General features: G+C 41.6%; 1 protein-coding gene across 3 annotated transcripts in view; it reads left to right on the top strand.

The window, feature by feature from the left end:
* PCSK5 (proprotein convertase subtilisin/kexin type 5) overlaps positions 1-25,146 on the top strand; it is a 444,612-nt gene that overhangs the window by 217,663 nt on the left and 201,803 nt on the right. For all 3 annotated transcript variants that reach the window (XM_053907817.1, XM_019463577.2, XM_019463578.2), the window contains exon 10: positions 18,764-18,867. In XM_053907817.1, coding sequence (XP_053763792.1) covers positions 18,764-18,867 — 104 coding nt within the window. The remainder of the gene's footprint in view (positions 1-18,763; positions 18,868-25,146) is intronic.

Below are 25,146 nucleotides of genomic sequence, written 5' to 3' on the forward strand. Positions count from 1 at the left end.
AGATGTGGAAAGAGGCTTAGAAGGGTATCCAGGTGGTAAGCGGTAGATCTGGACGTTGAAATCAAGGTGATGTGATGCCAGAACCACATCTCCTTTCTGTTTTAAGAGCAGTCACAAGACGTGGTTCATTGCAAATGGCGGCCGTGAAGCTTAAGCGCCATGAGTTTGGAGCAGGGTGACAAAACCTTCCATAGAAGTGATTTAGGAGGACTTCACAGAAAACGGATTCGAGCTCTACTCTGAAGATTCTTTTTTCAGCTTGAGTGTGTATGAGTCCTACAGAATCTTGTTTAAAAATGTAGATTTTGAAGCTCTCAGAATAGTTTGGGTGATTCCATTGCAAGTGGCCCACAGATCACAGTAAGAAAAACCCCCTAGACTGTAAGCTGTCTTGAAAGTCAGGTTGCTGCAGTAGACCCAGCAGCACCAAGAACAATGCTGGGCACATAGTAGCAACCAAATAATCTGTGTAGTGAGTAAATGAATAAATGGAGAGACGGAAGTCTCCCTTTAGTTATTCAGAAGTATGAATAAGTATCCGGGTAGCTGTTGGTAGTGGGGTGTAAATGCCAACAAATGTAGTCTTAACTCTGAACGTCGATTGATTCATTCGAGAAATACTTACTGAGTCATACTTGTTATCATTTCTGTATTTTGAAAGGAACATGTTTTCCCCATCTGGGAAATTGCAATACCTCTTACAGTCATTGCTGCAATCGTTAGCATCATAATTCTGATGTAACTCCGTGTGTGCGCCCGGCACCGTGCTTAGATCTAAAATACATCTGGGGCGCCGGGGTGGCTCAGTCGGTTGAGTCCGACTTCGGCTCAGGTCATGACCTCATGGCTCGTGGGTTCGAGCCCCACATCGGGCTCTGTGCTGACAGCTGGAGAGCCTGGAGCCTGCTTCAGAGCGTGACTCTCTCTCTCTCTCTCTCTCTGCCCCTCCCCCACTTGCGTGCGGGCGCACACACGCATGCTCTCTCTCTCTCAAAATAAACATTAAAAAGTAAAAAAAAAAAAACAGAAAGAAAGGAAGGAAGAAAGAAAGAAAAGAAAACAAAGGGTGATATTGTGATAGAAAGCGATGGCGTACTAAGGGTAGGGAGGAGTGAATAATGGCCAATAAGAAAAGGAGCAGGCAAGGCCACCAATGAGATGATAGCATTTTTGCTGAAACAAGAGTCATAAGGGTGACCCAATTTATACATGGTTTTTATGAGTTATTACTGAGTTACTGTTTGCAGCATTAACTGAGTTTAACCCTTTTTTATCCAATAATGCTTGTCACCACGACCAAGCCTTAGATAACAGCAGGCCAAACGATGAGGAGAAATAATCCATATTTTTTAGATTTCTGCCAATATTTAGAAACACGCCCCTACATGATTGAAAGCTAGGCATCCCTTCGAAGTTTAAAGTTGTTCCTCCAGAATCCAGTGAAAGCCTCAATTTTCCATTTTTGGTAGACAGGCTGGTTTATCTGAAAAACTCAGTACACAACCAGGGAAGGTCGGGAGGGAGGGAAGAGAATTGAGCGAAATTTAACACAGGCTCTCAGAGGCGTCTGCTTGTTATTTGGCTATTGGAAACCTTTCTACCCAACTTGAAAGAATGAAAGAGGGAGCTTCCTGGAGAGAGCATGATCTGGGAGTGATCACATTAGTCATGCTGTATTTCTTATTCATTGCTCTGAATGTAGGTGTCATTGGACTTGACATCTAATAGCCTCATTGCCATAGCAGATGTATTCAATTGTATAATTTTCATTGTGCTAGAACTCTCTATTATAGGCAACACCATACCTGGCATATCAAATACTTGTGATCAGTTTGAGAAATCATAACATTGGAAGGTTGCCCAGAGACCATCTGGTCTGTAGAGTTGCTATTTAGTGAGAGTGTTCAAGGATCACGGGGCACAGGAAAATAATATTGATAATGTAATGTAGGTTATTTTGAAAATAAAGTTGTTGTTTTTTTTCTTTAGGTGACTTATTTGGACATTAGGCACCATTTTGGTATAAAGCCTTACTTGTCTGAAATGATGCCGTCCTTTGGCAAAATTAGGTTGCCAGCCTTTCACTGATTCCATTGGCACTAAATATTTAACACTGAAAGATCGCAGAAGAGCAATCCTATAACCACCAATATTGTTAGCAATAGGACCACATTAAAATCAGATTATTACCACTCAAGTAATACAAACTCTTGTTAAAAAAAAAAAAAAAAATACAAATCACATAGAACTATAGAAACAAAAATCAAAAATCTCTCTACACAGTTGACTTTCAGCAACTCAGCAACTGTTTTATGATTGAATAAACAATAAATCCTAATACCGTGATGCTGGTTCCAAATATTCTTGACATATACAATGTATTTATTTTGAAAATATTTTGGTTTATTGTCTTCAATCTGCATGTCACTTTCCCTTCAGATCTGTTGTTCATTCTGTCTTCTTTCCTCCATTATTTTTTGTCATCCACTTAAAAAATGTTTTTAATGTTTATTTATTTTTGAGAGAGAGAGAGAGTAGAGCATGAGCAAGGGAAGGGTGTGGAGAGAGAGGGAGACACAGAATCTTAAACAGGTTCCAAGCTCTGAGCTGTCAGCACAGAACCTACACGGGGCTCGAACTCAGGAACACTGCGATCATGACCTGAGCTGAAGTCAGATTCAACCAACTGAGCCACCCGGGTGCCCTCTCGTTACCTATTTTAACCACATAATGCTTTCTCTAACCTGCAGCCAAGCAAGATTAGATCAAAGAAGGTCTTAGGTCTTTGTGGGTGCTACCTTTGTCCCCTTGTTGGAAATCAGGTATTGAGAAATTCCTGAATTCTAGAAACTAATATTCAAATTGAGTTTCAGAGACATGCTTCCAAGTCACTCACAAAGGCGGTAATGCTGTGGATCCTCTACAAACTACTGATCTCTTATTAATTTTTCTTATCACTCTATGCTCTATATATTACCCCTGGCCATAGTTATTACAAATATTTTATCAATTTGTCGTTTGCTTCAGATTGTTCTGATATAGGGAACTTTTTTCCTTCATTATTTCATTATGATTTTTTTAAGTTTATTTATTTTGAGAGGGAAAGAAAGTGCATTTGTGCATGAGCGAGGAGGTGGGGGAGGGCAGAGAGAGAGAGAGAGAGAGGGAGAGCGAGAAACCCAAGCAGGCCCCGTGCTGTCACCACGGAGCCCTATGTGGAGCTCGATCCTACAGACTGTGAGATCATCATCTGAGCTGAGATCGAGAGTTGAACGCTCAACTGCTCAACCGATGCAGCCACTGAGGTGCCCTCGTTTTTATTTAGTCAATTATCTGTGCCCTTTATACATTTGTCAGTTAGCCATGACTCATCTTTTGGTAACTTCTGGAGAACTTACGCATGCTTATGAAAGCTATGTATGTTTTCCCCCTAAAATGAGCCCAAACACACAGATGGCAGGGGATTTGCCGTACCCCCAGAGTAATCCATGGGCCCCCAGTTAAGAGCTCAGGTTAGATAGTCCTTTCCTATCTCAGAGTCCTGTCTCTAAGTCTTAATTACCAACTTCCACTTTCATCTAGGGTTTTCTCATTGCGTTTTTCAGCATGAATGTCTGACCAAGTAGGATTTATTTTGGCATTGGGCATGAAGCTCTAAGTTGAACTTTTATAGAGATCTATCTACTCAATGCCATGTGTTAAGTAATCTGCCTCCAAACACAATTTGTGTTATGCTCAAGTCATTGAATTTATTAAGGTCTGTTTTAGAGTTTTCTGTGTATCATTCTGTCAATTCTTTTGCCATTACTGGATCACTCCAATTTTTAAACATTTTCTTAAGCCTTTTTACCTGTTTGCTTTTCCAGGAAAAACTTAGAACCATTTTGCCGTGCTTCCAAAAACAACCCCAGTGACAGTGTTTGACAACTGTATGAAGCTTGGCTTCTTTATAACCATTGGTTTTCCCGCTCAAGAAAATCTGCCCCTGAATTATTCAGATCTTTTATTGGCAACATAACATCTTGGGCTTGTATTTAATTCCATACTTTTAGATTTAGATTTATTTTTTGGAATAGTAAATATTTGTATGCTTTGCTGTTACCATTATGCCTTTAACTAGTTATTGCTCTTAGATAACAGAGATACTGTTTTTTGGGGGGTTTTTTTTATGTTTTTCTTTTCTCTGGCCCTTTAATTCACATTATGTTGTAACTCATTACCTTGTTTTTTTTTGTGACCGGGTGGATATATACGCGGATTCTGACTATAGTAACACTTATCTCTGTTCATTTGAGTTTTTTCTAGGTTTGTTTTTCTTATCCCCAAACTGGTTATTATGAATTCAGGTTTTGCAGTCAGGCTGACTTTTCAATTCCGATCCTACCTCTACCCCGTTACTACCTGAGTTGCCTTGAACAAGGGAAAATGGTGTTTTTTATCCTTGTTAAATTTAGTTTCTTCATCTGAAAGTTGGGGTAATAATAACCCAGGATCACCAAATTGTTGCCAGGATTAAATACATGTGGGCATATGGAAAGTATTACAAATACAGAAGCTGATAACATCATAAATAGTATTTCTATTATATTAGCTACCATTTAAAATACTAAGTACCGAGAATGACAATAAGCTTTCATGTCTAGCTCCAGATTTTCTCTGGATTCTCTTTTTTTCTTTTCTTTCTTCTTCTTTTTTTGAACTGTTGTTTCATTTTTTGCAGATGTCTGCTTTTCTTCATGTGGCTGTACAGCATTTTTGGCTTTACAAAAGTTTTGTTAAAAATAGAACTTGGGTGTTTTCTCAGTATCCGTTGAGATTTTTAGTATCTAGTTTCTATTATTGTAATTATTTATGTGATTTATTAGGATAATAGTTTTTTAAATATTATTTCTGCTTATATTATGAATGAAATTTGGTTCTTTAGTATGCTTTTGGTTTAGCATTAGGATATTTTATATATGCCTTTGTGTTTATTTTCCTGAGTGAGATTTATAGTTTCTTTCACTGAATAACGTGTGTGTGTGTGTGTGTGTGTGTGTGTGTGTGTGTGTTCTATATTGTTATAGCAACTGGAAAATATTAATTGTGCACTTACGGAATATAAAGAGAATCTTTTAAAGTATTCTTTCTTTATTGTCCCCCATTTATCCCTCAAGAATATGGTAGCGTAGATATTAAAGGAAGAATTAAGCTTCTCACCCCAGTTTGGTTTGACCGATAAATACTCTGCCTCTATCTCTGCCAGTTTTTGTTTTTTGTTTTGTTTTGTTTTGTTTTTTGATCAAGTGATGTTAAAGTCACAAAATAAATTGTGAAATGTTGCATCTTTTTGTCTTCTCTGGAGACATTTGTGATCACTGTTGTTATAAGTTTGAAGGAAACGATCTGTCCCTAAAGCCTTTTCTAAAAAATAATTCTTTGATAAATTTTTCATTTTTTTATCTATATCCTCCCAAACCATGTCCATTTCATAAGATTTTCAAATTTATTAACCAATGATTACATACAGTTCTATGTAGAACTGTAATATAATTGCATATTTTATGTTATATATAACATAATTAATATATATCTGATATTAATATAAGATACATATATTATATATTATCTTCTTTGTTAGATGTTTTGTTGCTATTCTTGTTTTTCAAAAAGTCAGTTCTTGGATTTGTTAATCAGTAACAAAGTTTTCCTGTTTTTCCTTTGTCTTTTTTTTTATCGCTTTAATATCTATCCTTCCTTAAGAACACTCTTCATTCTCTTATTAATCTTATTGGTTGAATCATGGTTCATCTGTTTTTCCTTTTACATTAGTATGATTTTTTTAAGCTCTACATTTACCTCTGAACACACTTTTGGCTGACTGCCATTATTTTCTAATGATGTTTGGGCTTCCTCTTTGATAGAATGACAATTGAGAATAATACTTTTAAATGTTTAACAAACTTTGTTTCTACGGAGATTTATTATTGACCTTTCTTTCCACTGTGTTGTGGTCAGATAATGAGGTTAGATAACCAACCACACTAGCGGTTTGTGAGGTATTGTTTTTCCTTAAGGCAACCGAGATTTCCTTTTGGCTCGGTAGGTCTGCAACTTTTCTTTCAAAACTCTGTAGTTGATCCATGGATTCTTAAGAAAAAGAAATTACTCTTTGTAGGAGATAAGTTTTAATGTGATTAAATTATATCCATTATGTAAACAAACCCTTTATAGTACTTCTGAAATAAATGGATTGCATTACCTCAGTAGTGTGGGTCTCCCAGTGACTTTTTTGTACAGTCTTTGATCCACACATTTTGATGGAAACGTTTCATGCTGTTAGATATTCATTATAGACAGTGCCTCATCTTTCAGCTACATTGTGCTTCCTTGTGCTTTTCAGTGTTTTTATGTCTCAAATGTTGTATTGTTTGCAACTAATTTTGTCATCCAGATGTGTGTGTGTGTGTGTGTGTGTGTATGTGTGTGTTGTGGAAAAATCGCTGCCCTTTCTTTAATTTTTAGTTTCTATATTTCATTTTTTAGGTAAAAAAAAGGATTTTAAAATAATTTTAATAGTTCTTCAGATCTCACTTTTAAAATAAAGCTGATATTTAAAAATAAATATATCTTGTAGTAGGGGTTCTCCCCCTTGACTCCTTGCTATTTGAACTTGGCTTACATTTATTTAGTGTTCCCCCAATGCTCATTTCTTCACGTTTAATGTCATAATCTGCAACAATTTAATTTATTTCTTGCCATTATTTTTCTTTTCCAAAGAATTGTGTTAAAAGACTTCTTAAGGGGCGCCTGGGTGGCTCGGTCAGTTAAGCGTCCGACTTCTGCTCAGGTCATGATCTCGCGTTCCGTGGGTTCGAGCCCCGCGTCGGGCTCTGTGCCGACAGCTCAGAGCCTGGAGCCTGTTTCAGATTCTGTGTCTCCCTCTCTCTCTGACCCTCCCCCATTCATGCTCTGTCTCTCTCTGTCTCAAAAATAAATAAACGTTAAAAAAAAAAAATTAAAAAAAAAAAAAAGACTTCTTAAGTCTGCCTTCTACATTTGTTTTATTTTTGAGCGATCAGTAGGTCTTTCATAACAACTACCCATTCTAGGCTTTTTAATTTTGACCTCTTTATTCATCAGCTGAAATAGATCTTCAAGCTCTTTGTTTGCTTTATTTTGGTTTTCAGAGTGTGTGCTTGCAGTGAGGGTAGGTTGGTTTACTTTGTTGCTCCTACAAACGTGTGGCTTCTGCATTTACTCATGAAGGACAGGAGCTTAGTATACAATTCTTGGGCTTGTTTCCTTTCAGTGTTTCTGTTTTTGTCTTTCAGTTTATTTCTTTTGAGAGCGAGCGCATGAGCGCGCACACCAGTGGGGGAGGGGCAGAAAGAGAGAGAATCCCAAGGGGACTCTGCGCGCTGTCACTGCAAAGCCTGACGTGCGTGCTGCGGGGCTCGAACCGTGAGATCAGGACCTGAGCAGAAGTCAAGAGTCAGAAGCTTAATTGACTGAGCCACCCAGGCGCCTCTCCTGTCAGTGGTTCTAACTCTCCTTTCATTGTCTCCTGAAATTAGCTTTGCAGAGAGACTCAAGGCAGAAATTCTGTTTGGTTTGGTTTGGTTTGAATTTCTAAACAGCAGCTTTTAAGATATTTTTTATTTGTGTTTGAAATTACACACACACACACACACACACACGTATCAGGAAGAGCGTAGGGGATGCAATCCTTAGTATTTCCTGAAGCACATTGAGTCCTTCGAGCCTACCTTGGGGGTTTTTAATCAGGTGGGATTTTGGTGACTAACAAAGCCTACCGTGGGAGCCCTGGAGTCTGAGAGGCCTGCATGCAAAGGCCGGTTCTTGTTCTCCTCGCATGATGTTACGAAAGAGATGTAACCTTTCTAAGCCTTAGTTTCCACATCTGTAAAAAGGGAATAATGACATTGTCCGCCTGATGGCTTGTTTTGCCTACGTCATGTGAAGAACTGTGCCGTAAAGCACCAGTAGAAACCTGATAAGTAAATAGTTAAGACTCAGTACGTGCTGGTCCTCAGAGGCAGACAAAGCTTCTATCCTGAAGTGACTTTCTGTTTCCTGGCCTTCAGATCTGTCACCTTGTCTTTCCTTGTCCTCTCTTGATGATTTGCCTTAAAACAAAAACAAAAACAAAAACAGAATGATGGCGGGAGCGCCTGGGTCACTCAGTAGGTCAAGCGTACCACTTCTGCTCAGGTCATGATCTCACGGTCCGTGGGTTCGAGCCCCGCGTCGGGCTCTGCGCTGACAGCTCAGAGCCTGGAGCCTGCTTCGGGTTCTGTGTCTCCCTCTCTCTCCGCCCCTCCCCTGCTCATGTTCTGTCTCTCAAAAAGAATAGATAAAAACGTTAAAAAAAATATTTTTAAATGGTGGGAAGTTCTCACAATTGTATTTGATATGATTAACTCAATTTTCCATGATACCAATTCCACGATACCATATCCATATCAATGGACTCCCTCTAATGCAAACTTTCCTTTTGCTAATACCACTTTATGGTGCTTGTAGGCTTTCTCTCAGCTTCTATTTGGGCGTCTCAGCTTGCCTTGTTTATCAGTGTATTCCCTTTTTGTTCACTGTCTTTTTCACAGGCCCCATATTATTTTTTTTCTCTGTTCTTTTCTCTCTTGTTTCTCTTTTCTTCTTTTTCCTGTCCCTTGCACTACCCTCTTAGATTTCCTTTACTTGTTCTTTCTCCCTATGTTCCTATTTTTTCTTTTTTTTTGATTCTCAATGAGCGTATCCTCAATTCTGGCTTCAGAAAAGGTGTGATGCTATCCCTGCCCTGCTTAGCATCTAAGCACAGACCTGCTCAAACTTGCCCTTGAAGGATCAGATGACAAACCAAAACCCCTTGGTCAATTCTGAGATCCCGGCAGAGATCCATCCAAAGTGAGGAATGCTAGGTGAGGAGAAGATCATTTATCAACCCTTCTGTCAAAACCAGTTTTGCCAGCCGGTCCCTACAAGCACTGCTCCGGGCTCTTCCTCTCATGGTCCCTCCTCCAGTCAAAGACAGTGGTGGTGAAATAGATCGGAGCCAGACTCCAGAGTCAGCCTGTTTGTGGCCAGGTTTAGCTCTTGCTAATCACGTGACCCTGAGCAGGATCCTGACGCTCTCTCTGCTTCTGTGTCCTTCTTTAGGTGGTAACAATGGTAATATTATCTGTCTCTCGGGGTTGCCATGAGCAATAAATGAAATAATGAATATAATACTTCTCACAGTGCACCTGGCTCACTGTGAGACTCCATAAATGCCATCCAATTCTCAGTACTTTTGGAGATCCATCTGTTAGGAATTACCTTCAGTACCAAGAAAGTATAGCTGATAGAGCAAGAAATCCACACGTCAAGATGTCGGTTAAGAAATTCTAAGCCACCGGGGCGCCTGGCGGCTCAGTAGATTAATAGCGTGTCTGACTTCAGCTCAGGCCACGATCTCATGGTTCGTGAGTTCGAGCCCCACGTCAGGCTCTGCGCTTACAGCTTGGAGCCTGTCGGATCTTCTGTCCCCCTCTCCCTCTGCCCCTTCCCCACTTATTCTCCCCTCTTCCCCCGCTCCCGCTCAAAAATAAGTAAATAAAACTTTAAAAAAAATTTCAAAGCTACCAAGACCAGCGTCTGTGTTACCCTCTTAATCTTTTCCCAATGGCTGCTGCAGCTCCAGCCATCACACCCACGTTCAGGTAAAAGGAAGGAGAGAGTGACAGAGAATTGAGGGATGGCTGTAGCAGGAAAGCAGGTCTGTCTTGGAAACGCCCCGCAGACTGCCTCTTCCACTCCCTTACTCCAGACTTTGTCTCATGTGCACCTGTCACTCGTGGGGCATCTGGGGGGACACAATTTTGGCATCTCACGTGTAGAGACAGGGTGGCAGTAAAAAAGAAAGTTGGAAATTACCCCCTAATTCCTGCCACAGTTTCTAAGAATTGAGACTCTGAAAAGAGGGATAGGAGAGAGCAGAGTTTAATGGTTGGGCTGCCTTGAAAAGAAAAAGAGAAAAAGAGAACATGTCCAGTAGAGAATCACACACATATGCTTTTGGGCGATGGATAGATATTCTGGGTCTTTAATTCAGGAGGTAGATGGGGAAACAAGGCTTAGCTTTTGTGGGGGGGGGGGGGTCTTTTTCACTTCTTCCCCCTTCTACTTTCCTTTAGATGCCAAGACAGCTTTGTTTTCTTAAAGTATGGAAACGTTAAACGTGACTTTTCTTATTCCAGTCACATCAGGGATTTGGAAATCCCTCCAAAATTTTTGTTATAGATTTCTGTTAATCTTAGTTGATCTTGCCCCTGGTGCGTGTGTGTGCGCAGTGTATAAGGGCTTTTAAAAATATTCTTTGTTACGGTTGACATCCAATAATTAGAAAGACGGCTAGGACTTGACATCATAAACCAGGAGTTTCTAAAATAGAATAACATTTACTTAAAATTCTAGAATCTCAAATGCTTACTGATTTTCACTGAAGTTTAAAACAAAGGTGAACCTTGAACATCGCTGTTTAAAAATACACTTCTTTGATAAGCACGTAGAAAAGCATCACTTGAATTCTTTGTATTCAACAGGGGGAAAAAAATGAGAGAAAATGCTGTAATTTACAATAATAGTAATAACAGAGCTGCGGCCAAGTATTTTTGCTGCCCGTCCAAGGGTTCAGCTGCTGGCTTTTGAGGTGAAAACCCTGCAGATCCCTGAAGTCTGGTAGAAAAGTTTGAAAAACACTGCAGTCCAGCAGTCCAGTTAAGTGAATAAGTATGTGCACCTATGTCTGCGTCCTAATATTCGGTACCAAATGGCAACTTCGACGTCAACCCAAAGAACATCTCACCTTCCTCTACATCCCATCAGTGGCCACTGTCAAGAGGGAAGATATTCCCACAAATGGGATTTCTTACCATCACAGTGGGGCCGAACAGTTGTTTCCCCAACAAGTCAGCTTGCTGCCTCCGCCATCGGCTTGTTAAAACCAGATCCTTTTGACAGATCTTAGTGGCATTATTATTTCACTAAGCACAAATGTACCAACGTGTTGAAAATGCTATTTTGCTCATTTGTTACAGGAACTAAAAAACATACTGTCAAAATCTAGGCATAGGAGAAAAGAGCTTAATTAACTGGAGAGTCATCAAATGCTAGCATAGACTCAAAGTTGTCCTTCTGGCTTGTTTCGGGATGATAGGTTGTGCGTCTCAACAAATCGTAATGACTGCTGTCTTTGGGAGTCTGTCATGCGCCAGGCACTCTCCGTCCGTTACCTGGAGTTCTTGCAACCACCCTGCGGTGTGTGTGTTACCAATTCCACATTTCAACTGAGAAAACGGGAGTCCCAGGGAGGCGCAGTTAATTGTCTAGCGTTACAGAAGCATTAGGTAGCGGGTCACGATTTACCTACGTCTTCCCGACCATACCTTCGTCATGCTCATGTGATTGGCGGCCATGTTTATCATTATTGCTGAGAATTAAGTTTAAATTAGAAATAAAACTAATGGGGATAGCAATGTCTTCCTGCCGGACTAAGTCGGTTCACTGGGAACTGTGTATTTATTCACGCTGAGCGCAGGACGGCCGGCAAAGTTAGCAAAAAAAGGGGAAGTGAGAGATGTTCTCCGGCTCCCTTACCGCCAAGTGGGTTTCTCACAGCTTGACTGGGATAAGCGTTGGGAGGGAGCTCTCATACTGTCATATCTCGTCTACGTCAAGAGATTGCAGAGTCTGGAACGAAAAATGAGGGTCAGGCCTCGATTCCAGGTTGTGGGGCGCGTGAAGAGAGAGAGGCCTTTACCTTGGCCAACATTTACAGCCTCCGGGTCACAATGCTGGAGAGGATTGAGTGTATACGGAGAACTTGCACAAAGTTTCATTTATGGTGAATTGACTTCAATGCATGTGATGTCTTGGTTAGTGTACCCTTGTCTGACCGTTGATCAAACTGTATTCCCTAAGAGTTGATGTAGCAAAGTGTTTCAAGGGAATGACTGTTGAGCTTACAGACAAAATGCCGTTTGTTTGTAAAGCTGCCCAAAACTTAATTGATGTGCTTTGGGTGTAATGACAAAGCCTGGGCAGAAGCCAGGATTTACAAAGGAAAAGAAGACACTTCAGTTTAAATGGCAGAATTTTTCTTTGTAAATCAGGGGCCATCTTCTCTTAAGTGTGTTTAGAGACCCAGTTTCTAGACCTTTAGTTTATACTCAATTCAGGTAATCGATGGCTGGTGTGAACAAGAGAATATAATAAAAATTTGACGTGGGTGGTCCTGAACCAATCTTCTTTATCTTACCTGCTTTGGTTCGGGTATGGATGGATCATAAGTAGGTGTCCAAATGATGCCAATATAAGTCACATTTCCAAACCTGGAGGTACAATTAACTGTGTTTTCTGTTAGGACACCCAGTTTTTGGCCCGGAACTTTTTTTTCTTTTGTGGTTTTTTTTTTTTTTTTTTACATTTATTTATTTTTGAGAGACAGAACACAAGTGGGGGAGGGGCAGAGAGAGAGGGAGACACAGAATCCGAAGCAGGCTCCAGGCTCCGAGCCGTCGGCACGGAGCCCGATGCGGGGCTCAGACCCGTAAACCGCGAGATCGTGACCTGAGCCGAAGTCGGACGCTTCGCCGACTGAGCCACCCGGGTGCCCCGCCTGGAACTTTTGAATTACTGTAGAGCACACAATACAACACAACAAAACAGAACAAACCAAACGCACTCCCATGAGCAGTATATCCTCCTGTGTGCCGTGGGGTTGACAACCTGATGATCCTTTCTGTGGCTTCATTAACCTGACAAAAGAATATCGGTTTCCTTTGTTGGAGGGTCGGTGTTTTATTCTTGAGTCACCCTCGGCATGCACTGGGTACAGTCGGGATAATGTTTGGACCAACGTCAGCAGGCTCTAGACATTTTCTGTCTCATCTTTGTTGCTTTAGCTCGCCGTGAATCTCCTCCCACAATCGCGGATTGATTTAGCGTCCAGACGACGGCGTGAATTTTGTGGCTACTTGGTCCCATTTCTATTTTCCATGGTCTTAAGGATCATAAAACAAGACCGGTCTTGTGTTGGATTTTTTGTTGAATGTCTAGGTAACTGGATGATTGCTGACCGGTCATGTAGTTTCCCCATAGGACTGGTTCGTGAAATTACTCCATCATTGTATAAGACAGAATCGGTCTTGTATGTTAAGAAGATTGCCCAGTTAGGGAACAGTTTTCATCCTCTGGTTTTGCTTTGCTACTCTCATTGATCAGTTCTCTTTCCGTATCAAGATGTGTACCTGTTGTCCCTATTATCAGTTGCCTGTGATGATAGATCTGTCGGAGGGGACCAAGGGAAGGTTACTTCTTTTTTTCTTTTTTAATGTGTATTTATTCTTGAAAGAGAGAGAGAGAGGTGAGCGGGAAAGGGGCAGAGAGAGAAGGAGACACAATCTGAAGCAGGCTCCAGGCTCCAAGCTGTCAGCACAGACCCCCCACGCAGGGCTTGAACTCGCAAAGTGGGAGATCATGACCTGAGCCAAAGTCAGACGCTTAGCCCACTGAGCCACCCAGGTGCCCCTTTTTTCTTTTTAAGAAATAATAGTGAGTCAGTCACTCAAGATTCAAGGTCCTTGTTTTTTAAGGACCACCAAGTACAGATCGATGTTGGACGTTCACATGTGCATAATTAGCCAAGAAAACTCTTGTTTTGATTTTTTACTTTAAGTATTAGCAGTAGAATTTAGGGGCCCGGCAAAAGGCACTAGAAAAAAATGTCTTTCTTGGGATACAGCCTACTTTTTTTTTTTTAGTTGTTTTTATTATTTATTTTTTGAGAGACAGAGACAGAGTACAAGCAGGGGAGGGGCAGGGAGAGAGGGAGACACAGAATCCGAAGCAGAGGCTCCAGGCTTCGAGCTGTCAGCACAGAGCCCGAGGCGGGCCTCGAACTCACAAACCATGATTTCGTAAGTTGAGCCATAGTTGAACACTTAACTGACTGAGCCACCCAGGCGCCCCAGTCCTGCTGTTGAGGACTAAACCTACTGTTGAGGCCATCAAACACTTTGAACTGCTCAGAACAAAAACAGAATACAGATACCAGGTAGTGACGGTGTCACTAATTATCCTGTTTTTTACTGCTAGAAACGAGAAGTGTTTGTGCTGGGGTTCAGGTGCAGCTCCCGGACTGGAAAAGCCAAACTATAAACCACATCAAAGTGTGAGCATGTCAAGCAAGGTGACAAGTTCATGACCATAAAGTTAAATAATATAATCACGTTCTGCTCTCCAGTACAGGCATATAATATTGTATTTTATTATAAAAATCATATATTTCCTAGTTTGGTATCTTTCTATTCACCTTCGAGGGAGTATGCCAAAGTTAAGCCTTTGGAACCTAAGACCCAGATTAAGACTCGAGACTCTTCTGAATTCTGTGGTAATCAAAATTCAGCCAGAGAATCAAAATTCAACTGAGCTGAGAGAGAGAGTGCAGGTGCGAAAATAGCGTGACCACGAGGACACGGCATGCCACACGTTGCTTCCTGATCCCATTGTCGAAGAACTCCCGAGCGAACCAACATGCGTCCGTTCATTCTGCCTTCCGGGGGTCCACCTGGAGGTGCTTTTAAATAGTACATGACAGCATAGAAGCCACCGCCAGCCAGGGGCAGCTGGTTGGAATTGTCATCCTTCCACTAACTACCTGTATGTGCTAGAGTGACTATGTGTAGCTCTGTGTCTCAGTTTTGTCGTCTGTGAAATGGGAATAAAAATGTTACTTATGTTCATAAGATGTTTAAGATTACACAGTAATAATGCACGTACAGGGGCACTTGGGTGGCTCAGTTGGTTGAGCCTCCGACTCTTGATTTCAGGGCAGGTTGTGATCTCACGCTGAGCGTGGAGCCTGCCTAAGATATTCTCTCTCTCCTTCTGTTCATCTCCCTCTGCCCTCTCCCTCTCCTCCCTCTCCCCCCTCTCCCTCAAATCAATCAATCAATCAATCAATCACGCACAACATGTAGTACCTGGCCGTGGCCAAGCGCTCATTTAATGTTGGCTAGTAATTCGAGGTCCCTGAACGATGCAAAGCTTCCTACCAGGAAAAGATTACATATACAGAACTCTCCAGAAAGTCAAGTATATTTTATTGCCTTGAAAGCTCATAGGTAGCTAGCCACATGTTGCAGGGATTTGGAAATGTTGCCCTTTTACCGCATACTGTCATTTAAAGGTGACTGCCAGTTGTTCCAGGAAGAAACCTAAGGGGTGTGTGTGGCCTAAATCCTTGTGGCTTTTTATGGGGTCCGTGGTCCCCAGGCTCAGAATGGAGAGAAACTGTTCTTTTCCTCCAGGTCAGTTATACTTGTGGCCTCTTGATTATCGTTTGCCCCAAAGTTCTTAGTGCTCCATCTTCTATTCTTGGAAGTGAGAGGGGTCTTGACGTTCAGAAGCCAGTGGAATGTGGGGCCAGGGTCATGGGCGGAAGGGGTAAGTTTCAGGGGGCCCTACTTGCAGCGCCGTGGACTGTGACGTTCCCAGCTCAGGGCCTGCAGCCTTCCCGTCTCTTTCGATCTGTGTGTGGCATCCCAGAAGCTTCATAGTCCGATACCTTCACGTCTGCAACGTCCCTGAGAGCATAAATACAAATAAGTCCCAAAATGCGAATCAGATGTCCCTGTAAATCCAAGTCTTCTCCGGATACCAGCAAATTAACCTATGGCTATTTCCTGAGCTAATTAGTTCCCCTCCCACGGGTAGCAGTGCCACTGATGGAAAATCCATCGGTTTCCCGTATTAACTTCCTCACTTTGGTGAAATACGGGACATTTTGAAATTAAACGATTTCTGAAGTTGCGTATTATCAAATGCCAGAGTAAAATTATCTGAACGCCTCCTTCTTTCCATGCGTAGTTTCAATTTCCTGAAGCTAATTCCTTCCTTCTAATTACAAGTACTCCAAGAAGAACTAGTTTTTACAACTCAGCGTGAGAGCAAGTAACTCTGATTTCTTCAGGCTGAACTGAATGCAGGAGGCTTCCTGAATCTGCCTGAATACAACTGCTTAAGTCACAAGATAAATGTTCCCCGTGCTGCCTTTATCATCCCCATCATCATCATCATCATCATCATTATTATATTTTTAGTGCTAAGGGCCACTAGGGAAATGGCCTCCCAATGGTCAGAACCTTGTGTTTGATGTTTCCAAAAGAATCTTGCCCTGGTGATAAGTAACATAGGAAACTGGTTTCATTTCTTTTTCTTTTCCTTTCCTTTCCTTTCCTTTCCTTTCCTTTCTTGTCTTTTCTTGTCTTTTCTCGTCTTTTCTCGTCTTTTCTCGTCTTTTCTCGTCTTTTCTCATCTTTTCTCGTCTTTTCTTTTCTCCCCCCATAAAGAGTAATAAAGTGTGGAAGTTTTAGCTGTGTGTTAAATGTTATTTTAAAATCCCTAGGTGGATTTAGACATACTTATCAAATCCGAGTACACCTGCATATATCTTGCTGTTTGCTCATGGAGAAAAGCGAAGCAAGCATGCCCATTTGAGAGGATTATGCTGTACCACAAAGAAGCGTCTGGAAAGGTTTGCCAGACTGAGCTTTTGTTGTTGTTGCGTTTGCCCCTCACTCAAATCACGACACTGGGAAAGGTGAAAGGAGATTAACATTGTATCAGGCAGATCAGGAAAAACATCTTATGTTGACCTTCCCGTTCAGAAGTAGAATTATCTCTTGACTCTTTTCCTAGTTTTCTTGACCATGACACAATGAGTTTACTGAATTCTTCCTCACTCAAATCACGACACTGGGAAAGTTGAAAGGAGATTAACATTGTATCAGGCAGATCAGGAAAAACATCTTATGTCGACCTTCGAGTTCAGAAGTAGAATTATCCCTTGACTCTTTTCCTAGTTTTCTTGACCATGGCACAATGAGTTTACTGAATTCTTATGGCGGATTCGGTATCAGTCAGCGAAGGGCCAGATCGTGCTATTTGTTTTAGAAGTGAAACTTCCCTGCCTCCTGGACCCCCCTCAAACCAACTCCCTCCCTTCCTCCAGAGTTTCATGCGTTGTCAGGTTCTAAAATTGGTCCCTAGCAAATGTTGGGTAAAGCAAAACAGAACTAAGTCATTTTTCGGTGTTCTTATATTTTTCAAATTCATGAGGTTAGGTTTTCGTTTCGTTAGTAATTAGTTATTTTGTTAACGCAACCTTGCAAAATCGTCTACATCCAATCCTGCCCCCTCTGAAAACTTTGGAAATGGCAGTACTATGTGTTTTAGGTTTCATCTGAAGGCATAGCAAAAAGGTGTCAGAACTCTATAGCACCTTTTTCTCCCCATCTCCTTCATGTTCAAGCCACCAAATGAGAGCCGTGGCTCAACACGTAGCAGAATGTATTGTCTGCCACCTCTTGATGGCTTATTTTGCACCAAAATAAGTACTTGGCATCACTTTGATTCCGTCAGTATAAGGAAGTGGAATAGATCTTAGCGTCCACATGCTAAATGTGGACACTGAAACCTCGAGAAGTTAATTTCACAGAAGTGGAAAATGAAAGAGCCAGGATCTGATCCCTGGGCCCCCTTTGTTAGGAGGCCACTCTCAAAAACGTGTATGTGGCAAGGGTGATGGGAACACGTAGTAGGAAGTGAAGCCGCGTGCAGCTCCATCGTTGAATTAGCTGGAATTAAGACACCAGTTTTTCCTCTGCCTGGGAGAGGCCAGCGTCCGTGGGCTGCATACGAGGGGCCAAAGGGACTGCAACTTGCTCCTGTCACACCTCAGATCGTTGTCCCCCTCCCCTCCATGTTCTGGCCCATCCTTGGCAAGTATCCTTCTAAAATGAAGGTGGCAGGTGAAAAATAAGTACCCAAGCTGCCTGATAACGGCCACGTTTCCCAATTAAGTAAAAGCTTGTCACACCTGACAGTCAAGACGGAAATAATAAGCATCTTGATCAGAATTTCATGCGTGCATGGAGTCAGACGCTTTCCAGTAGATAGATGCTCTTTGCGCACACGTACTGGGATTGGTTTTCTGTAGGTTTATGAGTAGCGTCGAGGTTCTCCAATGAAAGGAACTTCTCTACTCAGTGACTCTGTGCCTTCAGTGCTAACAGTCGCAAGAAATAGGTATCCAGCGATTTAATATAATAATCACTTATGGCAAGTTAAGGATACTCCCATACCTATGTCTTGGGGCCCAGCTTTGGGCTCCACGCTAAATTCTCTTTCTTTGAAAACACGGACGACAGGGACTCGGTTCATCTGAGGCTTTCTCCTTATCCTGTACGTACACGCAAAATGCTAACCCTTGCTAGTTCTTTGTTAAATTACGCAAGCGATTGTCTGGCTGTATAGCTGGACGAGGAATGTTCCAGGAGACTTCAGCGTTGGCTTTAGCTTACGGTAATTTTCAGGTTCCGACGCAAGCTTTTACATCAAGGATGGCCGGGCCCGAACCGGGAGCCATTTTGTTGAGGAAAACTGGAAATCCTCACCCTTTTAAACACCGAGTTACAACTGACCAATACCACAGTATTTCCTAAATTTAAGGTTACGTTCTCTGCCTCCCTCAGACTAACGTCACCTCTCCACGTTGAGACCCAGAGCCGCATTTGTTCACCCCGACCCCAAATCACTGACCCTTTGTTTTTAGTACTTCGCCATTCTGCTTTTGCTTTTTTAATTTGCTTGTGACTCTCTGCTTCCCCCATCTTTTTTTTTTTTTTGGTACAATGATTCTTACCTTGTCTTTCCCCAGTCCGTTTCTGACCTGGAGAGACGTGCAGCATGTTATTGTCAGGACTTCCCGTGCAGGACATTTGAACGCTAATGACTGGAAAACCAATGCTGCGGGTTTTAAGGGTGAGAACTTCTTTCATATTCTGTCACAGGCAAAATATTTTTATTTCCGCCCCTCCCTCCCCCCATTTTAAATGGAGAGCAGGAAATAGAATCCCTGAAAAGAAACTTGAAATTGTGTGCCGACACACAAGGAGCTTGCCCTTTTAGTAAAGAAAAGGCAGGTTCATTTTTTTTTTTTTTTTTTTTCAATTCAAACAACACATAGAAGGCAGATTTCCTTGGCTTCCCACATCATAGGTCAATCTCTTAAAAGACAACCATCCAAGTATAGTCGACCTATGGGGCTTTTAATTCGTTTATTATCACTGTCATTGGTTATCTGAGTGGTATTTGTACCAATGTATTTAAAAATTCCTCATCTTCTGTAGGGATTGCTTCCACTTAAAGACTCACTGGTTTATTTTCACTATTAGTTGGTAGGCCATGCTTTCTCTACATTTTGTTTTTGTTTCTTTTTAAGCTTCCACAACAGCTAACTCTAAGACATCACTTTATATAAATGAAAAGTTCTTAGGAAGCTTTATAACACACAGTCTGTATACATTTATGTACAATATGTAATAAGTGCTATTTTTCTCATGGCTGAGGATTATAGTTCCCTCAAACTCTCTTAGTAATGGTAGCCATTTTGCTCGTCGTCATCCATAACGTATGTTATAATAAAAAGAAAATCATTACATAAAGCAGATGTCCTAAAGCTTCATTCACATGACCTCAATTTTAAGCCATTAAGTTAAGTTACAACAAAGACTACTCTTGGTTATATCTGCAGACTTAAATTTACTCCCAAATAGTCTTGGTATCATTATATATCCCTATGGGTGAAAAAGAGTATCCCATATCATAGGGAATATCTAGTTCAAAATTGAGATTCTGGTCCTCGGCTCATCGGTAACATGTTGAATAATCCTGGGCGAGTCGTTTACTTTTTTGGGCCCTAACTTCGCCAACTTAAACATTTTAGAAGCTGAATAATATTATCTACCTATGATTTCTTAAATATGGTTTTAATATGTCTTTAGTGAAATTATACCCAATGTATGCATATATCCATGCTGAAAATGTAAAATGTAATTTACAAAAAACTACTTGCAAATGGCTTATTATAGTCTCATGCTTAGCCCAAACCTGTAAATGTATCAGATAACCTGTGCCATATACAATATGTCTTTGGTTAACATCTTCACCGAAGACTTCACTCCGTTTTTAGAAAAAGAAAAACATCCCTCTGCTTTTCAGTATTATCAAGGACCTCTCCATACTCATAAACCTATATGGTGCAGCTATGTTCAATGAACTTGTAATCTAAAGAGCTGTAAATACGTGCTGGGATCACATTGTCTGAAGCCCAGATCAAGACACTCGATCCCCAAACAGCCATTGTGATGTGCAGCATTAAAAATATTTGAAACGTCAGCTGTCTGTCATAGAAAATCCAGGACGTACTTTGCCATAGGGGTACGTTTCATTTTGATTAGCCTCCACACCCTGCCAGCTCTTCCTATATAAATCCACGAGGCTGGGAGGTGGGTTTGGGGAGGGGGAAGAAGGGTCCACAATACAACCTTGGCGGGGTCAGTGCTGCGATGAACTTTTTGGTAGAGGGTTCACAGACCAAGTGCATTGACCTCCATGAAGCTGAGGAATCAACTTTAACCCAAATAAAAGCCTTAGTTTTACTTATCCCTTTTTGGCAAGTTAAAAAGAGCGAATGGTTCTAATAAAAAATGCAACTCTTTTGAAAACCTCTGTTGGTTTTGGAGAGGGGGAAACAGAGGATTTCGAATAACTCCCCAGATCCAAACCTGAGTCCGAAGGGGGCCGTACGGTGCTCTGGCAAGGAGGAAAGAGCATTTTACTATTGCACGTGGCAATATTTAGTATCATATTCCACTCTTCTCTTAGACTGCTGCCAAGAGTAACAATTAAAGTTCGCCTTTTCGTAGATGAATTGCCCTGAACGGTCCGGACTCCCGGTGGAATTGTTTTGTAATTTTGTTGATGGCAAGCCCCATATTTCATCTAAACATGATCGTAATAAGAATAATTTTTTAAACACTGATATTCTTCCCGACTCTAAGCATTACCATCCCCTCCCTAGTGTCCCACAAATAAAAGTGATTAAGGCAGAGGCTAGCAGGAGACGAAACGTGCTTTGGGGAGGGAGAGGATGGAGGTCACCGGGCCTGGACAAAGATGGGTGACTTTTTATGAAATGAGAACTGAGCAAACAAAGAAACAGCTAATGCTTGGAAGAACTTCATGCAAAGGGAGCTCAGCGAGAGCTCGTATTTTAAATTAGGTCAGCCAGCGTTTGCAGGCCTAGCTTCGCGGGAACGCAGGGCCGCACGCTTCTCCTTAGACAGGAGAAGGCGGAAGTCACCTGCAAACGGGAGCATGTGGCCGCGGCTGCTCTCTCTCTCTCTCTCTCCTGTGCAACTTAGTCCTAATGCTGAGCGAGGGGTGTGCCTGAAACAAATCCGAAAACATCTGTGCTCCCCTGGGCTGGCCTTTGTGCCCTGAGGTTGAGCGACGTAACCTGTTGGAAGCAATTTAATGTGTTGGGAAAAAAAAACCACGAGAAAGAAAGACACCTGAGGCTAACTTGACATATTGCCTAGTAGGTGCTCGTCTGCCCCGATGATGTCAATATCAACCTCAGCGTTTCCTTCTCCTCGGGGCAAGCACAAGCAGCTGAGAGTAGCAACCAGTGAGGTATTGGGCTCTTGTCATCCGTGGACTTGATAGTCATCACTGATCGCTTCAGAGAGGCCAACACCCTCCAAACAAGCTGTCACCAGACACTGCCAAGTCCTTACATTTCTTCAGACATACCCGTATGTAGTACGTCGCAGGCCGAGAGTAGAACCAGGTGATCTCGGAGCTAGGCGGCTGTGGGCCTCGCCGCGAGGCAGGCCCAATCCATTCTGATCCACATGTGTTAGGGACCTGGCAGATGCAAGACATTCCCTCCAGCAGCAGCTGCTGGCTTCCTGTTGCCTGGCACGGCGAGGCTCTCGTTCAGGCAAGGAGGTCGGCCTGGAGAAGCCGAGAACGTGGCTCTCTGCTGACTCGTGTGTGTTCCTCTGAGAGTGGGATTACCCTGGGGTTGCATGCGGATGAGCTGGGTGCACAGAAATTTCCTTTCTTCTTTTTCTGTGTTCTCATTAGAACAGCACGCTATAAACAATCGGGTAGTAAGAGTAAACTCACAGCGAAGGGAGCCCCAAAGCCAGAAGCTGTTCATCGATATTTTTAGGCTAATGGTAGCGTAATTTTTAACAATTTTAATCGAACTAAGACTACCCTGTCCTGTTCCTTCTTAAGTAATAATAACGATCGTTTATAGTGTAGTTAAGAGTCTTTTGCAGAAGATCCGTTCTTCGAAATAAACGTAGACCAATGAGTACCTACCTATGGAAACTGACTAACCGTTATTTGGATTGTTCATACACCTTTTGACTCTAAACTTCCTCCAGAGATAGTTTCTTTAAAAACAAGTGGAAGAAATACCATGCACTTACCAAAACCTCTCCTGGAGGTGGTTCATGAGAATAGGAAAAGTATTTGTAGGAGACCAGATGAACAGATGTGATATTTGCCACTAGAGAACTGAAGTCCAAATTCCTGTGTTTCGCTACTGCTCAGCATTTGTAATGCTAGGAGATGACTTTGGCATTAAATCATTTATTTGGGGTTTTTTCCAGTGTTATTTCCTTCTCCTTTGATGCCTTCCTTATGAAAAGTCTTCTCTATTTTTTTTTTTTCTTTTCTGTGCTTTTTCATACCCCCTTCATTGAAGCGCCTTAAAATGCACAAATCAGCTATCGAAGCAAGGGCTTTTTGCCATTTGGGTGGTTTTCTTCACAGAGCTTAATTTATGCAAATCTCTTTGTTTATTTATTTACAAAAACTTCCTGAGCACCTTCCCCGTGCCAGCCCGACATGTGTGGATGTGCACCCAGAAAGGGGAAGTGAGAGGAAATGTCGGGGGCCCCCTGGCATTGCCTAATCTGATCTGGCCACGGTACGATTTACATACACACACGTAGAAATTTACACTACACTTGTCTTCCCTTCTGTCAAGCCCACATGATCTGCCAGGTCATGTTTATAAAAAAGTGTCCCTGCAAACTTCCCCGGTCATCTCAAATGCAGCCTAACCTGAGCGGGAAAAGGCATCTGATGTAGAGACGATGTCTGCTGGTATGTCACGGATAGTTCGAACAGTTCTGTTTGCGCCTAGATGGTATGCGGACCAAACCAGCCGTGCAGAGAACTTTAATTGTGCATTCTTCTGGAATCCGTGGCTCTTACCGTTTTAGGAAGCTTCGCTCTTTGTGACGATCCCCTCCGTTCTACTGCTTTAACCTGAGGAACTCGCAAATCCACGGTCACTTGGGCTGTGTCCGCTGATCCCCACCCCCGACCCCAACGAGTTCTTACCTCTCTGGTTCACGGTTGCAGTTACAAGTATAATTGAATGCATGCCACCTCAATGCTTCAGGTTTTGTTTTTTTTTTTCTTCGAAGTGTCTGTGTTTGGATTATATGACTGTATACAGTTAAACGCTCTTAAATTTAGGAACAGGAATAGACGTCAGATAATAAATTAGGACCTTCTGTCATCTTTACTAGGCGAACGAATGAAAAAAATGTCATTGAAAATCAAAAATGACAACTAAGTGAGCGAGGTTACCACGCCTTCCATTTCACTGCCCTCCCAGACTATGTAAGTCTCTCTTTTTTTACCAGCATGTTGCTGAAACCTTCCCATCCCCACTGACTCTTTCTTTGACCACAACTAAACTACTAGATTTTTTTTTTTTTTTTAATTTCTAACTGATTTCCCACCATGGGAAAACAATTGACAGTCTAACATGACTTCTTAGCCTCCAAGGCCCTAACTTTTAATAACCTTTATTACCTTTAATTGCCATCATTTTGTTTCCACTGGTAGGGCTGGTAATTTTAAGATGTTCCAATATATTTTTAATACCTACCTGTCTTGCTTTCAGTTTGTAACACTTATTAAAAAGAATTAGAAGTGCTGAAATCATGAAGCATGCCATGTGTTGAATTGAAAGTAAAGGTTTTGAAATGTGTTTTTTTTTTTTTTAGTGTGTGAAGCGATATCTGATGTATTACGGTCTGAAAGGGTAAAGCCGTATTTTATTTTATTATTTCACTGCACAAATAATAGTTCCTCTTTGCCACCTAGCATGCTGATGTGATGTTGGTAGCTAGGATTAAAGCTACATAACGCACATTAATTGGTCGTCGGCCCGTTTTTGACGAAAGGTCAGTGATATGTTATTCATGTGGTCAGCGTCAGAGGTGGTTTTGGAATCAGATGCTCGATTCCAGCCCCCATCCTCGCTGTAGAAAGAAGTTTTTTATAATCCAAAGAAAGAGGGAAGTATATACATTTGATTCTACCTAATAAAATGCACTCATTGGAAATACCCCCTGAGTTTCTTTCAAGATTCCATGTGTTGTATACTATTGTACTCTCTGAAGGCAATTTCGTTTAATATGTGTTAACTTAAAACCTTTCATTTTTCTGTGTACTGATCATTGAATACAGGAACTTATCTTCTTGCTCATTTACAAAAAAAAAAAAAGGGAATCACACAAAATTTAGGGATTTTATTTTTATCCCTTTGTCTGGTGGGTGATTTTCCTAAATATCTAGCTGAGACCAATAATATGGAACCCCTGACAGCAAAGTGCTTGATCACTGCTTAATCTAGAGTCTCATGTCCAAAATGTCCACTTGCCCATCAGAGCATTCCACGCATGCCTCACTAAATAAGTGAGATTTAAAAATCCCTTCTGTTGACGGGAAACGTTGTTTTCTCCGTGCTGATCTTTGACGGGATGATAGCATTAGGTTTTGTTAGACTTCGGGGGTGTTTTGTTTTGTTGCGTTTTACTTTTTCATCCCCAAGTACATAAGCTTTAAATGCATGTGGTTTCACACTTAAAATCCGTCTTCAAAACAGAATTAAAATGATGGTTGCCCTAAGTGACTATTATCTCTGTACCAGATATAATTAGTTAATGACGGGAATTACGTGCGGAGGAGTTTTGTGGCTTTGCCACCATCTTAGGAACCTTTAAATCCTGGTAGACAGTCGGTTACTGATATTTTGTATGGCCCTGGAGGAAGCCAATTAAAGCTTTTGTATCTCGGTTTTTTAGAATGTGGGTAACTTATACCAAACATAATGAGAAGGCTGAGTCCCCATAGGAACTAGCGATAGACATCTGAACTGAT

This window comes from Panthera pardus, unplaced genomic scaffold (assembly GCF_024362965.1).
Source record: "Panthera pardus isolate Hobbes unplaced genomic scaffold, ASM2436296v1 HiC_scaffold_20, whole genome shotgun sequence".
Taxonomy (NCBI): Eukaryota; Metazoa; Chordata; class Mammalia; order Carnivora; family Felidae; genus Panthera; species Panthera pardus.